We start from the raw sequence: 25,202 nt of genomic DNA, 5'->3' as shown, positions 1-25,202 counted from the left end.
TTTTAAACGCTGAAAATGGATTGTATGTTAAAAAAAGATTTATTTTCCATTCTTTAATGAAAGCCATCATACCGACCTTATCAATTCTTACGCATTTCTCAATTTATTTCTCTCATCTAATAATGTGTTGATTAGGAAAATAAATCTGTATTCATTTCCTTCTTTAGAATAAAACCGTTTGATTTTAGTTTTTCCAAGGTTCTATCCACAATCGTGTATATTCTCCTCGCAGAATATCCAAAGGCTTCTTCTCTGTATTTTCCTTTAAGAGAGAAAATCCATTTGTTGACGAAATGTAAGCAATGAATGGAAAGCGTAAATGACGGAAGAATTCTGATGAAGCAGATTTTCCAGCACTCAATTTTAAGGGTTCCAGAGGGCCTAATAGTGTCATGAATGAGTGACTAAATCAATCTGTATATAGTGTGTCAGTCACAATCAACCCTACAGTATAGCCCTATTATTCGTACTTCTTATAGTAACACGGTTTATTAATATACAGATTCTAATATGGCGGATTTGAAACATTATTATCATTATTGTGATTTTTAGAATAGCCTGTATACATATATATATAGATAGATAGCCATAGATAGATATCGATAGCCATAGATAGATATAGATATAGATCAGGGGTTTCCAACTTAACGTGAGGCCGGGAGCCGCAATTAAAAAACCAGTCAAATGACGGGCCGCAACTTTATCAAAATTTTATATAGGACTCATTTTATGTTTGAAAGAACATTAAATATGACTGTCAGATTTTTATCTAAGTATTTTTAATATTAAATAACAAAATAATAAGCATTACAAATAATGTTTGTTACGCATCATTTTGAATCTTCTCTTAATCAAAAACTTAGNGACTCTTTTTACGTTTGAAAGAACATTAAATATGACTGTCAGATTTTTATCTAAGTATTTTTAATATTAAATAACAAAATAACAAGCATTACAAATAATGCTTGTTACGTATCATTTTGAATCTTCTCTTAATCAGAAACTTAGTGANTTGAATCTTCTCTTAATCAAAAACTTAGTGACAAGATTTTTTTCTTCTTTTAAGTTTAATTTTGTGATAAATTAAAATTTAATTAAAACAGATTTAATAGCCTATTTAAATAAAATTCAATTTTCAATCGTTCTTTTCTAAAATCTTTTATTTTCCTTCCCTTTCTCTTCCACCACTCATAAAACTTTAGTTTTTGGTTAAAGGACTGTTTGCTATTACTATTATTCAGTTTTGGAATGTTCCTCCAACTCTTCGATTTGTGACTGTTTGCAGATTCATTCAGCGACTCCCCTTTTCTTATTTCTATGAACTTGAAAAAGCTGACAAAAATAAACATAAACTATATTGTGAAGAAAATGAATTGTATGTTATTGTATGTATGTAAAAGTATGTTCAAAAATTTTCTTTGTATAGTTATAGTAAATATCAAACCATTGTAAATGTTAATATTTAGAGATAATTTTATTCGTGCTCTCTCATTTCAATCTATGTTTTAGAACTTTGAATGAGCTTTTCACTCATGCACCTTTCCCCCCCCCTCAGTGCGTACATGAGAGTTCACTGCACATTTAATTTTAAATGTTACTTTGGAAAAATATTATTTATGTTCACTCATCGTACGTGATCTTTCATATCAATTATAATTTGACTCAAAATAGACATCAACATCATCAATGGCTTGGTCTTCTCAAAAAGTTTTTTCCAAGCTATCATTTTTCCTGTTAGTGTTTTCCAGTTTTTCGTTTTTAAGACCAAAAGGTCTTTTTCTTGGCCATCTATCCATCTCAAATTCGGCCTGCCTAGACATTTAATTTGCATAAAAGAAATGAATGTTGGACGCGAGCAAAGAGAATTCTTACTGTATTTTGTGCGAATATTTTCCAACGAAGAAAAAAACTGCCATGATTTTGATCATCGGGGTTGAAAGCTTGTCATACATTTTGTCCACTCTGTAACTTTGCATCCATCCTAGAAATCTATCCAAAAAAATACTCTTTTTATATAAGTTGAAATGAAATGAACGCGATTTGAGAAATAATCTACTCAAATAATATTTAATCTCAACAAACAAATTTGTGTTTCGCAAATGATATATTTTATAAGAATTGGAAACGACTCTCTGTGAAACTTTTGGCATTTTTTAAAATCTCGATATCTTGCTGTTTTCTCTCCCTTTTTTGTAATTGTTTTATTTATTCGTATTCCTCTTAATTTTGATATCACGCGAAGCTTATAAAGCGCAAATCTTGGGAAAAAAATTTCGAATAGACAACGAAGGATAAACGGTCATTTTTAAATTACCTAAAATTGCAATAATTTTCAAACAAATAAGAATTCCGAACACGCTTGAGGCTCAAAACGGAAAATGACTCATCTGACACGTCCCATTTCAACGTTGTTGTTTCATTTCAAAGGGCTGTAGATCGACCCGCATGGTATTTTTTTTTAACTTTTAAGTTAAACTCTTAATCATTTTTGAGCTAATCACCAAATACTCCATCTTGCTCCTTGTACAGTTTTCTTCACATCTTCATGATTATACACCCAAACAAAATAACATTCAAAACAGTTTAATGTGGAGAGATATTTTGCAGACATATCTCCTTCGGATGTAATCCCTTCAGAGAGCGCACCGACAGCAGAACTCTGCACACTTCCAGAGAGGTTGCACAACACGCTGCTGTACAGAGGAAGCACCTTTATCCAACCACCAGGATATTCCACTCAGCAGCAGTCCGAAGGAAATAGGTATTTTCCGAATGGCACCCAAGTCCTTTTCAAATGCCTGTCAGCATACAGCGGTAAAAAAACAACATGGAAGATCGTCTGCCAAGATGGCGTATGGGTTGGAAGACCGCATAATTGCGGTGAGTAGAGATTCCATCCTTTTTTGGATCAACCACCCACTTTTCTAATAACTCTCTCTATAACACTATTTTGGGTACCCAATAAATATAGCGTTGTACCTACATACTTTGGGGACACAATAAGTGTTTGTTTTTAAAAATTTGAATGTTACATATGTTATAATTTTAATGTTATATATAAATTAATTTGCAGAGTTTTAATTATGGTTAAATATTAAATTAGATACATCTGCGACTTCTTAAGAGATAAGGGATGGAAGGTCTTGGGGGTGGTCTTATGTACACCAAGGAGGTAGGGTATTGAAATCTGATTACAAAAGTCATTCGCTGTGGTGAACAGAAATAAGATAAGTACATCATCAGCAGTGAGACTTCTTTTGTCAGAAAAAGACTGACAGAAAAAGGCAAAATAATAATTTTTTTACATTATTTGAAAACCAATAATAAATGAAGAAGAATAAGGTTGAAATTTGGAGAGAAAAAAAAAGTCATTTTCAGGTATTTATTGCTTCTCACACTATTGAGAAGTGGATAACATTAAATCATATGCAAGTTCGTCGGTGACATGAAACATTATTGAAATAGAGGGAGTTGCTGTTGTATCGCATATCGTGGTAGCGAGAGTTGGCTGTACCAACATTTTTCAAAGCTCCCTTTAAAAGAAAAAAAAAATTTCGTTATTATTCTAGTTTTTAAATATTTTCGTTGGGATGCACTTTTAATCATAACGATAGTTTATTAAAAATTCCGACTGGTCTATGAATTCGAAAAAAGAATGTTTTTTTTTGTTTTCAGTTTTGATGAAAGAATGCATAAAGGTTGTATAAAAACTAGTTCTTTGTATTACTTTCTTTTAATAAACCTCTCGTGAACATTGCGGCTTCCTCGTGTTCAACAATCCTAAACAGTTGTGTGAAGGAACATATTTTTCTTAAAGTCCAGCTTTCTCGTTAAATGGAAAGAGTAGTTGAAAGCTCCAAAAACGGAAAAAAAGTGTACACCGCACCCTACTTTAAGGGGATAGAAGAAAAATCCGAACTATTCGAAGCAATCATTTAAATTCTTAACTATGAAACAAAGTCCTTTGGGGGTCTTTGAAAGTGTTATCTTTATTAAACCCTGAGAAACAAAAGACCACTGAACTGTTTTTTCAGATTCCAGACCACCAGTGGATCACAATCACAACAAGTCTTGCATTTTCCGTCGACCCCATCAGGATGTGGTTGCATTCGTGCAGGACAAGAAATTGAATGTGGAGATAGGTAAATTCCCTGCAGGCACAGAACTGGTGTACAGGTGTGTGGACATCGGGAAGTTCAGTTTCGAGGGAAGCATCAGGAGAAGGTGCGTGGGTGGACAGTGGACGGGATCAGAACCCGTCTGCTCTGGACTATCGCAAGAGTACGACTATGCTCGTAAGATTTCATTTCTATGAGTATCCCTTGTGTATTATTTTTAATGCAGTCAAACCTCCGCTATAGTGAAGGTGATTTATAGTGATCTCCCGGATAGAATGAACACTCCCCTGCCTTGCTATACACATAGAATATTATTTTTTGTGGATATAGTGAACTAAAAGAAGAGAGGAAATTAGTTATTATGAATTTTTTTCTGATTTTTTTTTCGTTCTTTTTTGGTAATTTTGAAATTTTAACAAAAAATACATATACCGATTTTCAAAACCATCTATTGCGTGGGAATGTAGACATAAGCAATTTTTTCTTGTTTGCATCTGTTTCAGATCCCGAAATAAAAGACATCCTTCAATTTTCTGTAAGCAAGAGGAAGAGTCATAAAAAATAAAAACGAACACATTTTCTGTGACTACCTATTGTTTTTTAATCATTTTTGTATTTCTTTTTCCAGGTCATTTATTTAAAAAATGTATCATAAAAGGGAGCAGTTCGGAAAAATAAGTTAAAATTGTCTGCAGCAATTGTCTATAGTGAACCTAAATTTCGGTTCCTTGAATGTTCACTATAGCGGGGTTTGACTGTATTCATTATTTTTAGTGACTAATAGGGTCTGTGTTACATTTCGGTACATCGAAATGTTTTCCTCTAGATTAAGTGTAAAAACACAATACTTACAACAAATGATAATAAATATGCAATATATGCATGAAAATACCGGCAGGAGAGAAATGCGCGTTTGGCTGAGTTCAAAGGGTCATTAAAAACAATGAAAATAGATTCAAATAAGAGAGTAAGGAGTAAACTGGAGGTCATTATAAAAGACCTTAAAAAATGCTTTTCTGTCTCCCTTTATTTAAAAAGTCTGTACATCGAGTTTTATGACTCTTTTGATTTCCTGTCTTTATGAATTGACACAGCAAAAGTCTGGACATGTAAACGTTTCTTTGGATAAGCACCTTTTATCTATTTTTCACATTCCTTTTTTGTGTTACGGTGATCGACCATCACGCAAAAACATTCAAATTAAAGTTTTATAACACACTCAGGAACACAAAATGAGTAAAAAATCATTGCTTTGAGAGAAACCAACACACTTTTGATCCCTTGATTAAAAACAAAAACGGCCAATACAGACCTGACAAACTCACCAATAACGGGAAGGCATCTCTCTTTTGTTGAGGATTGGAAAATTAACACCCTGGAATCTACGTGAGAATCGCGTTAAGTAAAAAGTGGAAAAGATATGTTTTTGAGGTTTGGTAAACGGGGATAAACGGAGCAAATGATATTTCGTATTGTTTAGAGAGAGTAAGAAGAAGGAAATACGCTTGTTTTATAAACAAAATCTGATTCCTTTTCAACGTTGTTTTTCTTTTGGTATGATAAATAAATAAACAACATGATAAATATTGAATTATTAGCAATTATTAAAATATTATTCATATATTAAAATAAAGTGTTCAAAAACATTGTTAGTTAAAATTTAGTTTAACCATGTTAAATACACACAAAGCAAATAATAAATTGGAAAGTGAAAGGCAATGAGATTAAGTTAACGCTTCTTAACATTTCACCCAAATCAATATTTTTTTAAAAAAAGACAGGAATTTGAAAATTTTCATTTTTTTTTATGAATCACCAGAAATCACTGTTTTATGTATTAAAAAATGAAAACCGGTTATGATGTGCTTATTGTATATCCATCGATAAATCAGTCAATTGTTACAATAATTTATTTACAATTTTTAACTGTCATAATGGTGCGAGACTGCTGTGAAATCACTGCATAACAGAGCGCCCCCTCACGGCATACATTGGCAAATTCTTAACACTCTCCGCTGATTGGATGTTTAAATCCATCATTAGGAATTAGAAAGTTTTAAGTATATTGTAAAATAAAATGAAAAATTAACAACGATACGTGTACAAAAATATCAAATATGCATAAATGTAATTTAAACTATCATAAAGAAATTTTAACACAATACGCAGGCAAGATACAGGTTTTGCGCACTAAGTATTCTTCTCAATACTTCCCTCGAATATATCCTCCCTTTACCAACTTCCAACCTTAAAATTATTTTTGTACAACTGCCATTTGTTTTGCTCTCTCTTCCCATTTATTGAAACTTGATATCAGCCAGTTGATGTCTACTAATAAGAGAATGAACTAGTGTTCTCAGCTGACAATGGCCTTGAGTTTAAGACTCTTCTGCTAAAAGTATAATGAACTGTTCCAAAGTGACTCCTCTTATCCATTTGAAATGGAATTCTAAAGATTCGATGTTTTTAATAGGTTTTAATAGGGTTGACCTGATTTTGAAATACCGTTTCAGTTCGACGCTGACAAAATTTAGGTCATTGTCAGTGAAAACTTACAAAGTCCAGGGTGCGGAGCGCTTTTAAAAAGTGCTTAAAGGTGCTTATTTTCGATTCCTTTTCATAAATGAAGGTTGACATTTTCGCTAACTACTATCCTCCACATGGATAACCTTCGGACATGATGTGAACATGCCTACCTTGACAGAAACTCCCACTTCGAAATGAACACGCCTACTTCGATGAATGGTCCACAGTGAACAGTTGACTTGATACTTCTAGTTGCGACATTATCCACCCCCTCGTGCTGTTGCTACTCAGTCTCGATCACACACACAACGTATACACTCGATTGCTAAAGGCAGCACAGGAGCGACCACGAGCGTGATTTTAATATAGCTCTCCCGACTTCTCTGAAAACAGCAATGAATCAACTAGTGGTATCCATTCATTGAATTCTATTGCAGCTATAATTCTGATGGGGGAGTACTGTAGTGTATCTACCACTACAAAAATATAATTTCAATTTACCAGTATATAAGACACGTTAATTCGATGCTATGGTGGGGTACCTTTACATTGATGACAGGGTCGATAAACATTAAATTTTTGAGAGTGCATTAAAAAAAAAACCAGTCTTATTGGAATGCTGATGTTTGTTTTTGTCTTCTTGACATTCTTTGGCAGTAGAAAAAGCACCGACCATCCTATTCCGCAACCAGATCGGTCAGATTGCTCAGAGCAATGACGGTAAACTGATTGTGTATCCTGGAACAGTTTTGCACCTCGAATGTCTCTGGATAAGGAAGTACGGAACTCCACACTGGGAAGTGAGCCACAAAAACAGGAAATATCCCGAAGGTATCTCTTTTTTTTGTTGTTCATTTTAATACTTTAAAACAATACTTCAGATGTTTAACTACGGACGGTAGTAGTTGAAAAAACTTATTTTATAACTATTATAGTTCACTCATCAGGAGTTGGCACTTGGCTCCACCTCCTTGAACGCAGAGTTCATTTCAGCTAGGGAGTAAGAGGAGAAATGTCTCCGCGCTTGAAATTGAAACAACCCTTCATGCTCGCCAAACGCAAACTATTACTTACTTCGCTTTATCATCTGCTACTGTACCTTTCGTGACGCTAGCTAATTTAACATATTTTGAATTTAAAAACTGCCGTTTTCCCAGCAGAATGTCCTAAAAAGGACAAACTATTCACTCAAAAGGGAGAAATAGCATCCAATTTACGAAATATTTAATGTTAAAAAAATGCAACCAAAGACTGCGATATAAATTTTTTTTGTCATAATATCGCCAAATAGAAACCCTGTTCAGGATTGTTCACATCCTTCTCCCAAAAATAGCGATTGGAAAGCACGTGATGAGGGCGGAACTAAGTGCCAACTCCTGGTGAACGAACTTGACTACTTAATTAAAAATCTAGTTAGCTATAAGTGTTCTTTTTTTTAAAAGTTTTTTTCCTGGTTTTGCTGAAAAAATACTTATTTACACTTATGTTCCAAATGGTAATTACAGTTCATAGAAAATGGAAAAACAATAAATGAGTTTTTTTTTCGAATTTTTTCTTTCATCTTTTATGCCTTTCTGGACAGCGAATATTTATTTCGAGAAATAATAGAAAATTATGAATGATTTGTTAACTTAAATGAAAAAAGTTCTTCCCCCCCCCCATCAGATTAAAAATAATAAATCGCGTTGTCACCTTCTTTCTTTCCTTACATTAAAAATAACTGCCATGAATTGTTTTTTTTATATCGCACTACTCACTGCACTACTTTATTCTAAGTAGTAGTTTATAAACTACGAAATAAAGTAATACCATTTCGTTACCGGTAACTGTCTTCAAAACACAGAGTTTCTGAAATTTAGAAAAAAAATGTATAAAAATGTAATTTCTTGGAAAACGAGGCGAAAGATGATAAATATAACGCAACTATTTGATTTCACCGAATGTTTGAATATCATTTAAACTTGTCGTGTATCGAGCCCGGATAGCCTGGTCAGTAGGGTGCTGGGCCCATGTCCGAGAGTTCGAACCCCTCCGGTCGAAGACTCCCCGTGTAGTAAAATGGTGACTGATGCACGTTGAATCTGTCGAGTCGCGAAGTCCTCCATGTTCCCATAACAAATCGATACCTCTGGGAGTACTGAATTGGAGATGGATCGTTCTCTGGTTCAAGTCTAAATTACGATTTGTGAATGTATGAATGGGTCCGCCCTATAAACGGACGTGACGTATGGGTGTGGCAGAAGTCGAATTCTTGCCCATAGATGGAGCCACTGGGAAACAAGAACAATCATACCCTTCTGCCGTAACAGGTATACGCAACAACGTGTGCATTATTCAGTAAATATGAATTAAAGATAGGTCTTTTTTTAAAGTGATACTTCTCCCTAAAAGAAATTTGCTCATTAAAACCATAATATCAATTCATCATTGTAAATTACGATTTAAAAAATTTATAATGCAAAATTCTAGGGTAGCACGAATTTGAATCTACCATTGTTTTCGCAGCTGCAACCATTCCCCGCCCCACAAACTTCTGCAAGCAACATCATTATTTACTAAATATGTAAAAATAAAATTCAAGTGTATCGAAAGAGCTTAAAAACCAAAAGTGTCATGACACATTGTATAGCAAACAACCACGTGGCACTTCTTTTAGTGTGACTCATCTACTTTGATGTTTACTAACACCAATACGCGTGACAACAAAAAGGGGGGGGAAACTCAGGAAATAGTTAATTTTAGAGCATGAATTTTAAAATGCTCAAGATTTCTTGAAATAAATTTATCAAACTATCACAGAAAGAATTCGAAAGATGCTTAATAGAACGCTTATTGAGTAGAATTGGCAGATTCATGTGAATCATCCTTAGAACACAGCCTTTTGTTTCTGTGGAATAACGTGGCAGTCTGAGGATTTCCAAATTCATGAATCGAGCGTGTGAGTTCGGTTGTTTACATTTAAATGCGATTCCATGAGAATCACGAGTTCATTGACACTATTTTTCGACAACGAATTTGGAGAGGTCCATACCTCTAACTTAAGACATGAAAATGAATACTAAAATAAATAGAAATAATAAAAAAAATTCTATACGGAAGGTTGGACTAAACAGGCTAAACTTTTTCTTCGTATATTTAAAGAACAATTAGAGTAAGTTAAGGGTGGAATTTAGTTGAGAACTACTTTAGATTAGTTTTAAGTAGTCATCTATAGTTATCGATGATCATAAGGATGGACAACACTTATAAGTGCTAAACTGATATCTATTTTAAGTACATTTTGTTCCAATGAATAAACTTGACTATTGAATAACGAGTCAGAAAAAATAATTTAGTATATTTCTAACTCAAATCAATTCACTTTATTTTTCAAATTAAAAAAAAAAATATTTAAAAAGCAATTTTGATTGTTTAAATTCAACTTTGGAATTTTACCTACTTAGAATGAAAAATTGAATGGGTAAAGAAATTTATTTTTATCTATGAAAAACATACATTTCTACACGATTCCATGAAAACACACTGTATCCATTTTTATTTTCTATTTCAGAAACTTTTTTTTTGTCTAATAACGCTTGTTGCCCCTCCTTCAGTTGAGTAAAAAAAGTATTCAACATAGCCAATGACAGATTGTATCCAAAATCAGAAACAATTTTCGAATTTTTTCTAATTTTCTTTTTTTTTTATAGCTTCAACCTCATCCTTTATAAATACGAATATTCCAATTTGCGATATTTTTTAAAGTTTATTTATTCATTTCAGAAAATTGATGTGAAGGGGTGGTTTTTTATATTTCATTTTATATCCGTCGTTGAAGCAGAGCCAATTTTGATTTTACGACGACTTGATTTTACGTTTCACTGCCCAGCCTTGTCATTTTGAACCCAATCCAGAAGACAAGGAAACTCCTGGATCAGCACCCCCCCCCCAGAGGTATTGGTTTGTTGTGGGAACATGGAGGACTTTGTGACACGATAGATTTAAAGTGTATCAGTCACCATTTACTTTACGGGGAGTCTTCAGCCGGCGGGGATCGAACCCACGAACTCTTGGACAGGGGCTCAGCGCCCTACTCACCTGGCTATCCCTGACATTGAGGGGGTGGTTTGAAAAATTCACGTCGAAAGACAAATCATGAGAAAGAAATGAAAGATACTCTTTTTTTCAAAAAGAATGTCAAACAGCTTATAATTGCCGTAACAACACCCATGATTTTCAAACTGTTTAATAGGCTTTTTTTTAATAAGTGAAACCGAAAAGGAGCCATTGAAAAAAAAATTATTTAATGAACTACTGTTAATTGTCAACCAGTTTAATAAAATCTAGTTTTACAAGTCTATAAAAAAAATGTAAAATAATGTCGAATTCTATGAATACTAGTAAATTAACAAATAATAGAATAAGCATTTGCACTACTCACAAATGTATTTTGAATTCACAATTACGAACAGCGTGTAAAGTTTTCCGAATCAAATGCTGTTGAATATGAATACTCATTCGGACTCTAAAATAATAGGGTATATAGATTTTTAAAATTCTGTATAACTCTATTTTTTTCATGTAGATGCGAAAGTTTTTTAAATTTTTGGTTTTGGTATTACACTAGATTTAATTTGTTTAAATTGAAGTAATGCTTTTCAACATATTTATGGCCCATTTTTTGTATTCTCCATTTTTTCCTGTTTCTTCCTCTTTTTTTTCCAGTTTCTCCCAGTACCCTGGAAGAAAAAGGAAATTCTGATTTAAAATTCTCTCTGTCGAATATCATGCATTTTTTAGCAACACTATTCATTAACACTAGATTGTCATTTTGACTGCTTTTTAATTTCAATTAGAAAAACAATGATGGCACAATTTCTTAGAATTTGGCACAACATATAATTGTTTTTATTGTTAATATTTACTAATAACTTGTTATATAACTGTAAATAATATGAAAGATTAATTTAAAACAAATTTCTTTATACATTAGTTATTCTTTCACAACGTATGAGTGGACAATATAGGTATTCTAGTGTAATGGATGGAATTATTTTGTGTAGGTTGGACGAGCGAACCAGGAAGAGATTCACAACTTGAATACAGATTAACCATCTACCATGCTATGACAGAAGATTCGGGACTGTTCACTTGTGTCTCACCCACGGGTCACAGACATGCAGTAGAAATTGTTGTGTCCGGTTAGTATACCATATGTCATAATCTACCTTAACACCAAAAATGGTGGCAACATTTTAACATCAAATGTGCCGCAGTGAAATAATTTTTCGTGTAAACAAACGCAGTTCTTTGTGTCGTGAAGCACCACGATTTTTCTTTACATTATTTTTTGCGAAAATGAGTTGACTGAGCCCCCCGCGATGGCTCAGGGGATAGAGCGCTTGCCTTCCAATGAGGCAAACCGGGTTCGAACCCCAGTCGTTACGAATTCCGCATCCGGCTTGCATCGTCAAAAGTGCTGACGTGAAATATCCTCAGTGGTAGACGGATCATGAGTCCTTTTGCTGTCAGGCTAACCGTGGGAGGTTCTCGTGGTCTTGCTCTCCATGTAGCGCAAATGCGGGTTAGCTCCATCAAAAAGTCTTCCACGAAGGTAAATTTCAGCTAATACTCGTTCCAGGAGTTCCCTTGTCTTCTGGATTGGGTTCAAAATGGCAAAGAGTTGAACATTAGTAGTCGTAAACCCACAAAATTGGGTTCAACGACGTTTATGAAAAAATAAAATTTAGTTGACTCATTTTTGGTGTTCAATAATACTTTTCAATACATTTTGGTTATAATAATAAAATCTGATACACTATAGAATCGGTAAAATTATTTTAACAATGCAAATAAAAGCAACACATAAACATTAACATTTTTAACATAAAATTTGTTTGTAAATCAAACATACTCATAGCAATATGAATTAAGACGAATCAGTATTGGGGGAAACAATACACTAAAAAGCCTGCTAAAAAGAAGGATTTTGTTATCAATTTTGCAATAATAGTGATTAACTTAACTAAATGTATTTTTTAAATTTATTTTACATATTTTAATCTTTATTTTATCACGCTACTCATACAAACATTTAAGCATTTATAGGATACGATGTTTATAAATGTTTTTTTTATACGAGGCGCATCCAGAAAGTAAGTTACCCTAATTTAAAAAAAAAATAACTCACACTTTCAGAATCATATATATTGGCAACAAGTACAACAATGTTTAAGCTGTTTTTCAACATAACCACCAGAATTAATACACTTGTCGTATCATGGGATAAATTTTTGCATCCTTCTGTCGTAGGACTCTGCCGCCTGTGAATGGAACCAGCATGTGACAGACGTCTACCGTTACTGTGAAACACTGCGGAAATTGTGACTTGCCATTCAAAACAAGAGTCGTGGAATGTTTACTGCAGGTGTTGCGCTCCTTCATGACAATGCTTGTCCACATACGGCATGATGCATAGCAGCTGTTTTGACAGANTACCCTAATTTGTTAAAAGAAAATAACTCACACTTTCAGAATTATATTTATTGGCAACAAGTACAGCAATGTTTAAGCTGTTTTTCAACATAACCACCACCAGAATTAATACACTTGTCGTATCATGGGATCAACTTTTGCATCCTTCTGTCATAGAACTCTGCCGCCTGTGAATGGAACCAGCATGTGACAGACGTTTACCGTTACTGTGAAACACTGCGGAAATTGTGACTTGCCATTCAAAACAAAAGTCGCGGAATGCTTACTGCAGGTGTTGCGCTCCTCCATGACAATGCTTGTCCACATACGGCATGATGCATAGCAGCTGTTTTGACAGAATTTGACTGGGAATTGTTTGATCATCCACCCTACAGCCCTGATATTGCTCCCAATGATTCTGACGTTTTCTTGCACATCAAGCAACCCCTGTCCTCCGGTGAGCGTTTTGGCAACGACGAAGAACTGAAGACGTCTGTCACACGTTGGTTCCATTCACAGGCGGCAGAGTTCTACGACAGAGGGATACAAAAGTTGATCACACGATACGACAAGTGTCTCAATTCTGGTGGTGGCTATGTTGAAAAATAGCTGAAACATTGCTGTACTTGTTGCCGCTAAATATGTTCCTGAAAGTGTGAGGTCGTTTTTTTTTTTAATGAATTAGGGAAACTTACTTTCTATATGCGCCTCGTATTATCCATAACTTCCTGTACTGACGAGTTGTAAAAAAAAAAATCTCCAAATTTGATTCTATTTTGATTTTTCTGAACTATATGAATATATTTTTCATTGCAAATAGGATTTTTAAAATAGGATTTTTTTAATCGCGAAATGGCGGTGTTTTAAAAAAAATGACAGAAAATAAGTAACATTTTGGTGGATTACTCAAAACTAATCAACTCAATCCTTACGTTCAAAAAAAATTATGTTTATTGTAAGCATGAAGTCAAAATTTAATGTAAATTGGTTAAAATTGTACTAATTAGAGCAATTAAGAGAAACATATAAATCTGAGTTTAAAACTTTGTGATCAAGCTATCCTTTTAAGCATATTTTTTTTCCTGCATTTATTTCTAATTGTTCCATAACTATCAATATCAACCTGCATCGGAAATTATTGCAGCTAAATAAGGAACTATTTATATTGAAAATACCAACAGATCTTTTTCTTACAAAATTAAAAGAAATTATTTAAATAATAAACTTCAAATACTTACAATATTTTAATCGGACTAAACAAATCCATAAATCAACTGACCGCACAAGTTCAGATGATTATACATGTTCTGCCTAGAGTGCTGTAATTTTTACATTTAAACGAAAACTAATTCAACATTTTGATATAATATTCTTAAAAGAGTAAATTATCGAAAAATGCAATAAATATTTTTGTTCTTTTTTGGAACGTTTTTCCGTGTTGTGTTCCTCCTTCAATAGAACATGAAATTAATAAAATTGACAGATATTTAACAAATTATTATCAGAACTAAGAACATTTTGAAACATATTATTCTGCCGATATTTAGCAGGACAACAACGATTTCTCGCCATTACGATTGGAATCAATATCCAAAGTAATTGTTTTTTAAAGCAAAAATAATTCACAAATAGTGTGAGTGCGCGTGAACTTGTGTGCATTCAACATTATTTTAACTACTCACTTTAAATAGTTTGAATTTTAACTACTCTCTCGATTTGACGTATTAACACTAGATTGCCCAAGGAAGTCATTTTGACCGCTTTTTAATTTCAATTGGAAAAACAATGATATATATAGTGACACAATTTCTTAGAATTTTGTGACTTTTTGTACACATCATTTTTTTTATTGTTAATATTTACTTATAACTTGTTATATAACTGTAAATATAAAAAAAATGCTAAACTAATTTTAAACAAGTTTCTTTACACATTATTCTTTCACAACCCTGTAATTTTGACTGCTTTTGGCCAATACAGAGATATGTTCTAAGTTTCAGTCTAGTGTTGTACACACTGGAACGACTGAAACTTATAAAATTTTCATTTGTTCCTTTTATACAATTTTTTGGTAATACCAAAGAGATATTACAACATGGTTTTTCTACTGTAGAAGAACTGATTTAAAAAAGAATCTTTTTTAAGGTATAAATAACAGAAAAGGTATATATTAATTATAAAATAAGAAATTTACATCGACTTTTGTTTTAATATGAAAACAATTGTTTTCCACGCATGCGCAGTACAAAAGTACCTTAAACCTACTCATATCTTGCATAGTTTTAAGCGAACTTTTTTCAAGTTTCAAAAAACTTTTTTGCATTTAGTTTTAAATTGCTCTAAAAAGTTTGTCTAATTTTACCAAATAACTTTAAAATTATAATAAAAAACATAAGACAAAAAAAATGGGTTTTTTTTTATAAAAATGTCTGTCTCCATAAATATTTCTGCTAGGCTTATGAAATTTTATGCAGCAATTGCAAATAAAAAATAAAGTAATTTACAAGTTACAAGCTTATTGCTTGATTTTCTGGCATTGGGTGTTGAAAAATGCTTGTTTTCTTTCCTTATCTATTGTTGTTCCTTCAAGCCTCTGAAAGCTTTAAACCTTATTGCTTAATTTGTAAAAGCGCATGAACTTTCAAGTTTAAAAAAATCATCTGTGTATTTCTTTATACATATGTATATATATATCCCTGAGGTTGATCCGAAGACATGCCATCACAAATTTAATCCTCTGATGAGGGGATGGCATCCCCACTTCGGTAGCCCGATGACTTGCACACGAAGTCGAGCACTTTACGGTTGAACTGTTTAACGATACCGCACACCCTCGGTCCCTACTCAGACTGATCCAAGTGGTCACCCACCCGCACACTGACCGCAGCCTGTGATGCTTGACTTCGGTGATTTGCTGGGAACCGTGTCTTAACGATCAGTCTATTGCGGGACTTACGACTACTAATGTTGAACTCCTCAGACTTGTCATTTTGAAATAAGCCAGAAGACAAGGGAACTCCTGGATCAGTTTCCCCATGGGTATTGATTTGTTATGGGAACATGGAGGACTTTGTGACTCGACAGATTTTACGTGCATCAGTCACGGGTATTACTACACGAGGAGTCTTCGGCTGGCGGAGAAGAACCCACGAACTCTTGGACGTGGACCCACCACTGACCTTCTCTGTGTATTTCTTGAGAAATTGTCTCTTCCTCTCTGTGCGCTAATATGTGATTTTTGGAGCATGGGTCATAGGTTTGGGACTGCTGAACTAGAATGCCTGAAAAATTTCTTATAACCCTATAATTAACAGGAATCAATTCAGAAAATTCGCCTTTTTTTTAATCCGTAAACAAATGTAGTGAAAAAAAAATAATTTTTATGTTTTTTAGCTGTCCATTGTCCTGTGGTCATGGAAGTAGGTGGTCTGAGACTTAGTACAGGAGTCACCAAAATGAATGTCAAAGTGGTCTTCTCTTGTGAAGAGGGCAGAAAATTGAAAGGATTCGAACAAGCTACTTGCTTGCCTTCAGGCCAGTGGTCTGCAAAACATCCCACATGCCAAAGTAAGCAATTAGGGAAATACAATTTTATGAAATAAGCATAAAAAATAAATTTTTTATTTTAGTTCTCTCATTCATATGAACTCCAAATCGGTACCTTTGATCATTGGCCATTTCTTTGCAATACTTTTTTATAATTCTTCCTCTTGAAAACTATAGGTACAAAACGGTATATAAAAAACTTATTTTAAAATCGGCATCACACGTGCAATTTGATAGCGAGGCTCATAAAAATATTATGAATTTCAAGTGATTCTTGAAGTACTACGTGAGCATATAATTTGGAACTGTTAGACTTCCCCCTTTTAAGAAAATAGAAAGGAAATTACAAACCTCCTATCATGCTTATGTAAGAACGCAACACCTTCTTTAATTCTGATTTTTACAGCAATAATCTGATGTAAATATGAAAAAAAATGCAACTTTGCAAAGAAAGTTACAAAATTTATTTTGTGAAAAAAATTATTTTATAAAATTTTAAAACTTGTTGAGTTCAATTTTTCCCGACTTCTTTTTCTTCCAAATTTACTTTAATACCAAAATTAAAAGTTTTTCTGACGTAGTTTTTTTATTTTTTAAAATTTTGATACATTTATCTTACATTTTAAGATTAAAAATAAGGAACAATAGTATCTGACGTAACCTCATAACCGACCCCTCATTGTCAACAAAATGAACAAATCACTTTACCTTTGAGTGTTTGCGTAATATTTGAACAGCCCCTAAGTAAAAAAAAGTTATTTGCCATAAATAAAAAAAGAAAACACTTAATGAAACAATTTAATATAGAATCCTAATTAAAGAGATTTTGGAAAAATATTATGGTTTTACCCTAATTTACTGCTGTCGATATTTGAACTTGACAGCTCTTGACAAGAAAATTTCTCTACCCATTGCAGTATCATCTAAGAGTAGAAAAATAAGGTTGAGTTAAAACAAAGGCTACGCAAAATCTCCCTATTATTGATTTTGAGTTTAAAGTTATTTTCACATACCTTACGTTATAGGCAAGGACAGTAGCTAGCAACAGTAGATTAGAGACTTTCAGAAGAAATGGGGCCAATATAAAAACTTTCTAAAAGTGATTACTACCAACACTTAATCTATATCTATTTCTACCATAGCCGCTCAAATGACCAGATTTTATGTTTCATGGTTGGATGTATGAAATATGGATATTAGGAAGGAAATAAACTTAAATAAACTTCATTATAACGAAACAAAATTGCATATTGCCATTTTTTATGTATTACAAACACAAAGAATAAGAATTTTTTATTCATCACTCAACGCATTTTTTACATATACAGGGTACATTGTACATTTTCCGCAAACTTATTTATTCTAATTGTTATTATTTCTATAATTCTTATAATTATAATTATTCTTATCATTAATAATTATTTCTACTAAGAACTTGTGCTGTCTTGATTGTTTCGACATTTTTCTGGGTTTCTAACCGTTAGTTAGAAATGAAGTAAAGCCATCAAAATAGAATATAAGCTACTGATTAAAACATATAGTTCTTGTCTCTTTTTCTGACACAAAAATACCAATCTTAAATGTTAGGTAACTGCTTGAAATTTGAATTCACAGTTATTCTGATTGAACTCCACACGCAACAGTCTCTGCAGAAATGTTCAACTCATCGAATGCTATACGTTGAACACGCATTTCTGATGCGATAACCTTCTAAAGCAATAAATTGTTCTCCCGGTCCAATGACAGCTTGTGGTAGAAATCTGTATACGACACGTATTATTCGAAGAAAACAAAATACAAAAATAATAGAATATTAACATTATATAATTGTTAGAAAAAGCGATAAGCGCATTTTCGAAGCTCTTACACGATCATTTGATCGGCTATGGTATGTTTGGTGTTAAATGAACGTTGCTAAAAACATTTCATTCTTGTGATTTCAGAAGTACCATTGTGTCCTTATCCTGGAACCACAAAAGGGGTCACCATATCCAATGTTAAATTCTACTACCAAATATCAGAAACTGTTATCTTTGGTTGTAAAGAAGGTTACAAGATCCAGGGTCGAACTGTTCTGCAGTGCATGGATGTAGGCAGGTGGTCTGGATCCGTGCCTACCTGCCACCCCCTCAAGAAAGGATAATTCATGTTCAAGTTAAATGTTCAAAATATTGTAACAGACGGGCCCAAAAACAGACATCAACATGAAAAAACTCGCACAATAAAAAACGCAGCGCAAACACATAAAATGTTATTCTGAGACCAAAGTTTTTTCTATTTCTATTGCGCGCTCGTGGATTGTGTTGTTAGATCTCAATTTAGAATGGGTCGCGTTTCACACTAAAATGACGGGGTCGCTGAAATGAAGACAAACAGAAAGAAAAATCGTTCTTCTTCGAATCATTAAAATAAGTTATTTGTTCGATTTATATATTAATGCTTATGCACTGTTGAAATTTTCATTCTAAAATATGGTAAAATAACTGGTCTGTCCATTGATTAACAGTACAATTTACGGTAAAAAACATTTTGTTTCCTTTATGGTTTTGAAACCATTTTAAAAAAGTATGGTTATAAAACCATGAATACAAAACTATAAGGTTTTTTAACCATTTACAACTAGCATTTTTCAAAAACGTAAAAAAGAACTAATTATTTAACTAGACATAGGAGGTCGGCTTTTCGTAAGTTAATGGACATAGGAGAGTGCCATAGGCTGGAACTTCTTCATGTGTTGAAGGGAGGAATTAGTGTAGTGTCAACACTAGGACTCGAACTCCAGTTCTGTCGGTCATGAGATTGACAGATAGGCTATGATGTGCAGGCATTCGCGAAGAACTAAGAAGCTTCATGGGGTGATTATAGATGGTGAGATAAAATTCTAGCTGTTTAACCGTATTAGGTGAAAGCAGTTGATAAACAGTTTTTCTCAAACCTCAGAGTCTGATTACCTTTTCTTATGGTTATTTGACTGTTTTGATTAAATACTGTAAAATAACCATTCAATAAATTGTTATTTAACCATTTTTCCGAGAAATTTCTAACAGTGTGGTAACTGAAATTATGAAAAAAAAAGTGAGGAGTGATTTCCATTAAATTTGTCTCCAAAATTCATATAACTTATCTAAGTGATTAAAGTGGGATGGAACGAAATAAACTATTGTGTTAGTCCACAGTCTTGGACAACTAACATTCATAGTTAAGCAAGATTTTTAAAATTGATCAGAACATCACACAATATTATTAATCTCTCCCACTGTAGAATTATCACGCCATGTAAACGTAGGAAATAGGATTAAATTCACGTATGGCATCTGTTAAAACACGAACTAAAACATAATTGAAACACAACTCTCTTTGAAAAAACTACCAATACTAATGTTAAAAACTTTTTAATAATCTTAAACATAACAGTTCTACCAAATAATAAACATCATACTCAAGATCAAACCAAAATACTGAAATACATCGGTGGCGTCACTAGATCACTTAAAAAAAATACAATAAAGAAGGCGCAACTAGATCACCCATCGTTTCGTAATTTATTATCGTTTTCAAATTCCAGATGAATAAATGTTCTAATTCATCGCGTTTAACAGCATCCTTATTTGAACAGAATGTCTCAAATTGAACAGAAGGGATTTTTTTACAGGGTATCTGCGCACCTGGAAAGTCATGGACTTCGGTTATTGAACAAAATTTGTCATGAAATGTCATTGTTTTAACCATTTAAAAAAAAAAAAAATCATGGAAAAATCATGGACCGAAAAATCTAATTTTTAAAATGGAATTTACCCCCTCCCCTCCCAATTTCAGTGTTCTGAATATCTGAATTTCCAACAAAATCCCCACTCACAGTCATATTTTATTAAAATATAAAATGCTTTTATCATGTTCTTTAAAAATTATCGTGTTCTTTCAAAAAAATGAACGAACATCATTTCTAGAGTGAATTATGTTTTAAATTTATGTTTTCAACTTCCGTGATTTCAGAATTACTTTATTATTTTTATTTTATCAATTTAAAATTCTAGTTTAGGCTTTTTATATTACACTTACTTTTAAGAAGAATTATAACAACTTTAAATAACTAAATTTATCTGACTGTGTTAAGTTATTCTCTTTTGTATTTTTTTTCCAGCTAGTTTATTACTTCAACTCTTTCTTTACTTTGTTTTTTAAGTTTGAAATCCATATATATGAAGATGCAGAGTATAACAGTTTTGGTTAACATTTCCATGAATGTTACGTATAATGCTTTTTTAAATTTAGTGTTGTTTTTGACAGAGAAAATAGTCACATCGTTAAGTCAGGAAAAATACTTGGAATGAGTCAAGGATTTGAATATCTAAATTGTAACAGATCTTTATTAGCAACATGGCAAAATGTCTCTAAAAATACATTTAGAAAATGCAATTCATATTTTAACAGAAAATGGTGTTAAATGGAATTTTTGAAGTTAAAAATGAATATTTATAATTGGAATGCCAATCTAAGCAACCCATAAATAAATTGAGATGACATTCATATCTGTTTCATGATGTTGTAACATGAGATTACATCGATACATCTTATTATGAGAAGCTTTATATCAAAAATCATATCGATATTTGTAGTTTTGTGTAGAGAAGTTTTGAAATAAATAGAAATCTTCTATTTTGTCATTTAAAAAGATCTATTTCAGAAGGAAAGAAAAAATTGTTTCATTGGTGATGTATACGTAAATGGAAATAAAATATTAAGCATATTCACTTTTCTTTTCTTATTGTGCCAAATAAAATCACTCAATTATGTGACACTATGAACTCGGACATTTATCTATCGATTGTCAACACTATTGTTATAATTCATTTTGTTCGGTAGTGTTAAGTACTAAATTAAATTAGTAAAAAAATTAGTTCTCCTTTTACTTATTTCGATTTTTTTTTGGAATTCTCATAGAAATAAAAGCTTAGTTACAAAGTAATTAAACTAAACTCGGTGGCGCGACAGTCCATAGAGGGCCTATTGTGCCCATCTCAGTTTTCTTGACCTTTGGGCTCTGGCAAGGTCCGGTTGGATGGTCAACCCAACGCGGAACCCCCAGTGTTAAGTCTCAAGTATGCTTGGTACTCATTTTATCGACCCACTGAAGAGATGAAAGGGCGAGGATCGAAACGACAGTGTTCAGCCATCGGGTGTTCACGAAGTAATTATGTAGATTTATTTTTGATCCTTTCTAAAAAAGCGGTATAAATTTCCCACTTCGCTTGGATGGATGGTCAACAGTTGACTTGTGACTGCGAAATTGTCGTTCCTCACGCTGTTGCTACTCAGTATCCATTACATACAACGTATACACTCGACTGCTAACAGGAACGACCGTAAACTTAATACAGCTCTCACTATGGTTGGGTACCCTTTTCATAGAAGAAGGTTGACATTGTCGATAACAACTATCTCCACAAAACCCAGAATGCACCGACCACTACAAACGTCTGCCCCGATCCAAAATGTGTGTTTTTAAAATGATTAATTATTCTTCCTTTAATAAAAAAAAAACTACTATTTGTGCAATGCAAAAACCTTAATTTTTTTTTAAAACACGAAAGAAAAAACCATAAAATGTCGACAATTTTGAAGAAAAACAGACCATTATTTGAATCGAGGGGTTTAAAAAGAAAACGCACATAAGCTTCCTTTAAACCAGTGATTCTCAACCTCTTTTTGTTGCGGCACACTTTTAACGATTTCGAAATTTGACGGCACACAATGAGAAAAATTAGTTTAAATGTTGTTTACTTAACTATAATACACTGTGTTAAATAGTTTGTGATAATAATTTTGAATTTGAAATAAAATTATATGTACTACAACAGCACGTTTATTAAGGGATTAATTATTTCTATTTGACTAATTTTTCATTAGTTAGTAACAATTATTTTATTTTTTTGCCAGTTATCAATAGTTAGCTTGTTTTCTATAGCTATTAACTGTTAGTTTTTTTACATTCATCATTTTTTGTGATTTCTTGTTAATTAGTTTTTTTGCTAATTATTTATTGTTAGCTTATTTTTTTTGTTAGTTATCCTTTGTTAATTTTTTTATAACTATTAATTGCATAGCTTACTTTAATGATTAGCTTTTATTTCTGTTTGAAAGTTAATATTTAGCTTGCTGTAGCCTTTGTTAATTAATAATTTTAATAGTCATTAAATTTCCGACATTTTTAAAAATTGTGTGTCAAAGACAATTGAACCACTTCCTTCTTATTTTAACATATTTTAAGATAGTCAGAGACAAGATAATCGCCGACAAAGATGTTCATGCTGTTAAAGCGTGGAAAAATTATAAAAAGTATACATATATGTAAAATATTACATACACTTTTCTTTTATTTAAACTTTACTCGTAATAAAAAAAAAGCATTATAATTTTAATTTATAATTTCTAATATTCGGCGGCACACAAAAGTGCCGCGGCACAGTAGTTGAGAATCACTGCTTTAAACATTCATTTCAACATATTCATTTCCTAAGCACTTCAACGAGCTAAACACGATAATCATTTTCAAATTCAACGCTTATTTTGTTTTCATTTAATAAATTCACTCTTCTCATTATTATTTCATTGAAAATGATTTCTTAATAAAAAATATGAGGATGTCAAAGATGAAAATTAAGGAAACCTTTAAAATTTCCCTTTTTTTTTAAAATTTCTCAATTAAGATTTTTTTTCTTTCAAAAAATGAATAAATCTATGTATTTTCTTCTTATTTCAAAACATATTAAAGTATAAGCTCATCGTTAGCATTTTAAAACGACAAATAATTAAGCAATTTATTCTACTCTAAATTGTTTTTCGGCATTTTTCTACCGAAGGCAATGATTTGAATTTCGCTGCTTATTCCGAAATTTACACGTACAACGTAGAAATTGCGCAACAAGCATTTTTTTCTGTCTATTTAATTGTGCCGTTCATGGTTTAAATTCAGCTTTTCAGTGATGCTCAATTGTTTGTTCAGATCTAGGTGAATAGATGGCGTCCCTGTTTCTGCGAAATATACAATCATGTTCTGTAGCATTTTAAGCGCTCTTTTCAAAAAAGCTCAAAAATGTCTGTCAGGCACCGCTTGGCAAAATGGTAGGATTTTGGCATGTTTATCCTACAAAACTTAATTTCTAATAAATATATATTGCATGTTTTCATTACCTTTTGTCTTTCTTATTAAATAAATCATAATTTAAACACAATTGATATTCAAAATTTTGCTTTTATAGGATGAATTTTCAATTTAAATTTTTGAAATCTAATTCTATCTTAAAATGTTAAAACAAAAACTACGATAAATTTTTTTTGTATTTTTTAACTTTTAAGTATATGTAGATTTGAAATGTATAGTATATGTAGATATATAGTAATGTATACAGTATATGCAGGTTTGTGTTAAGCAGCGAGAACTGTTTGGGTTGAACCAGGAATTATCGAAATTTCATTCCCGGCAATGTTTCTTCCACCCTTTGTAACTTGGCTGTTTAAATCGATGGGAAAGTGAATATTTTTTCTTTATTGGGGGGGGGGAATCTCTTTCAATACTGCATATTTTTTTTTAAATAATGAGGAAATAATAGGCATTATTGTAGAATTTATGTATGTATGTCTAAAATTTTGTAGCAAAATATATTTATATACTGAATATTAAAAGTTGTTCAAATATTATTATAAGCAGTGAATGAAAGATTACGGATGAGGGGAAGGGTTGGTTGGGGGAGGAAAGACATCCGATTTAAAATCCGATTCATTTATTTAAAAAAAAAAAGGAAAATATAAATGTAAAAAAAATTAGGCTGGAAAGAATTTCGGACTGTGCTCTGTCCATCCTAGGATTTTCCAACCTGAAGGTGGGGTAGGGGGTCGTAACAATAGATATGATCCATCAATGTGTCAAAGGGAAAAATGTATTGTTATGAATAAATCTTTGAAGTGGGGACTCTTAAATTTTAACAAATGTCCATCGCCAAACATTTGGCGATGGGCATTTGTAACATCTCTTCAGCAACCCCTAAAGATTGTACTACCACGTGTTGTCAATAGAGAATTTTTAGCAATCAAGATGGAGATATGTGATTATCAATTGTTAGATAATCGTTTTTCATTTATCATAAACATACCAATCTAATCAATATGTGGGATTTTTAACAAAATTTATTTAGAAGTTATTTTATGCTTGCAGTCAATGTTCATTTTTTTTACGAAAGTGCACGTTTAGTAAAAAATACAAAATCTAAAAAAAGTTCATTTACAAAATAATTGTTTAGTAGAAATTTTAAATTTCCTGATATTCCAGATTTTAAGCTAAACAAAACTGTTGTGATTTTTCCTAACTTTTTGCATTTTTCTTTGATATTTATGAATTTTGTGCACGTTCAGATGAACACTATAATCTACCAAAGTAAACAAGGATTTTAAATATAATTGATTTGGAATCGAAGAACAGAAAAATAAAGATTTTCAATTCAACGTCTTTTTATTTCAATTAATAATGAAAATTTCATCGTTTAATTAAAAATTTTACACGTT

The 25,202-nt window shown here is 32.3% G+C and overlaps 2 protein-coding genes across 2 annotated transcripts in view; both read left to right on the top strand.

Annotated features, from left to right (window-relative positions):
- Window positions 1–21,394, top strand: part of LOC107444767 (sushi, von Willebrand factor type A, EGF and pentraxin domain-containing protein 1) — a gene marked incomplete in the record, with an annotated part of 87,241 nt that extends 65,847 nt beyond the window's left edge. The window contains 6 exon segments of the mRNA XM_071182932.1: window positions 2,608–2,880; window positions 4,035–4,295; window positions 7,302–7,475; window positions 11,687–11,824; window positions 16,491–16,664; window positions 18,587–21,394. Coding sequence (XP_071039033.1) covers window positions 2,608–2,880; window positions 4,035–4,295; window positions 7,302–7,475; window positions 11,687–11,824; window positions 16,491–16,664; window positions 18,587–18,786 — 1,220 coding nt within the window.
- Window positions 1–25,202, top strand: part of LOC107455201 (leucine-rich repeat-containing protein 1) — a 363,163-nt gene that overhangs the window by 199,349 nt on the left and 138,612 nt on the right. The window lies entirely within an intron of this gene.

Source organism: Parasteatoda tepidariorum, chromosome 7, assembly GCF_043381705.1.
Source record: "Parasteatoda tepidariorum isolate YZ-2023 chromosome 7, CAS_Ptep_4.0, whole genome shotgun sequence".
Classification (NCBI taxonomy): Eukaryota; Metazoa; Arthropoda; class Arachnida; order Araneae; family Theridiidae; genus Parasteatoda; species Parasteatoda tepidariorum.
The sequence above is the reverse complement of the archived record's forward strand: the minus strand, read 5'-3'. Positions and strand labels throughout refer to the sequence as shown.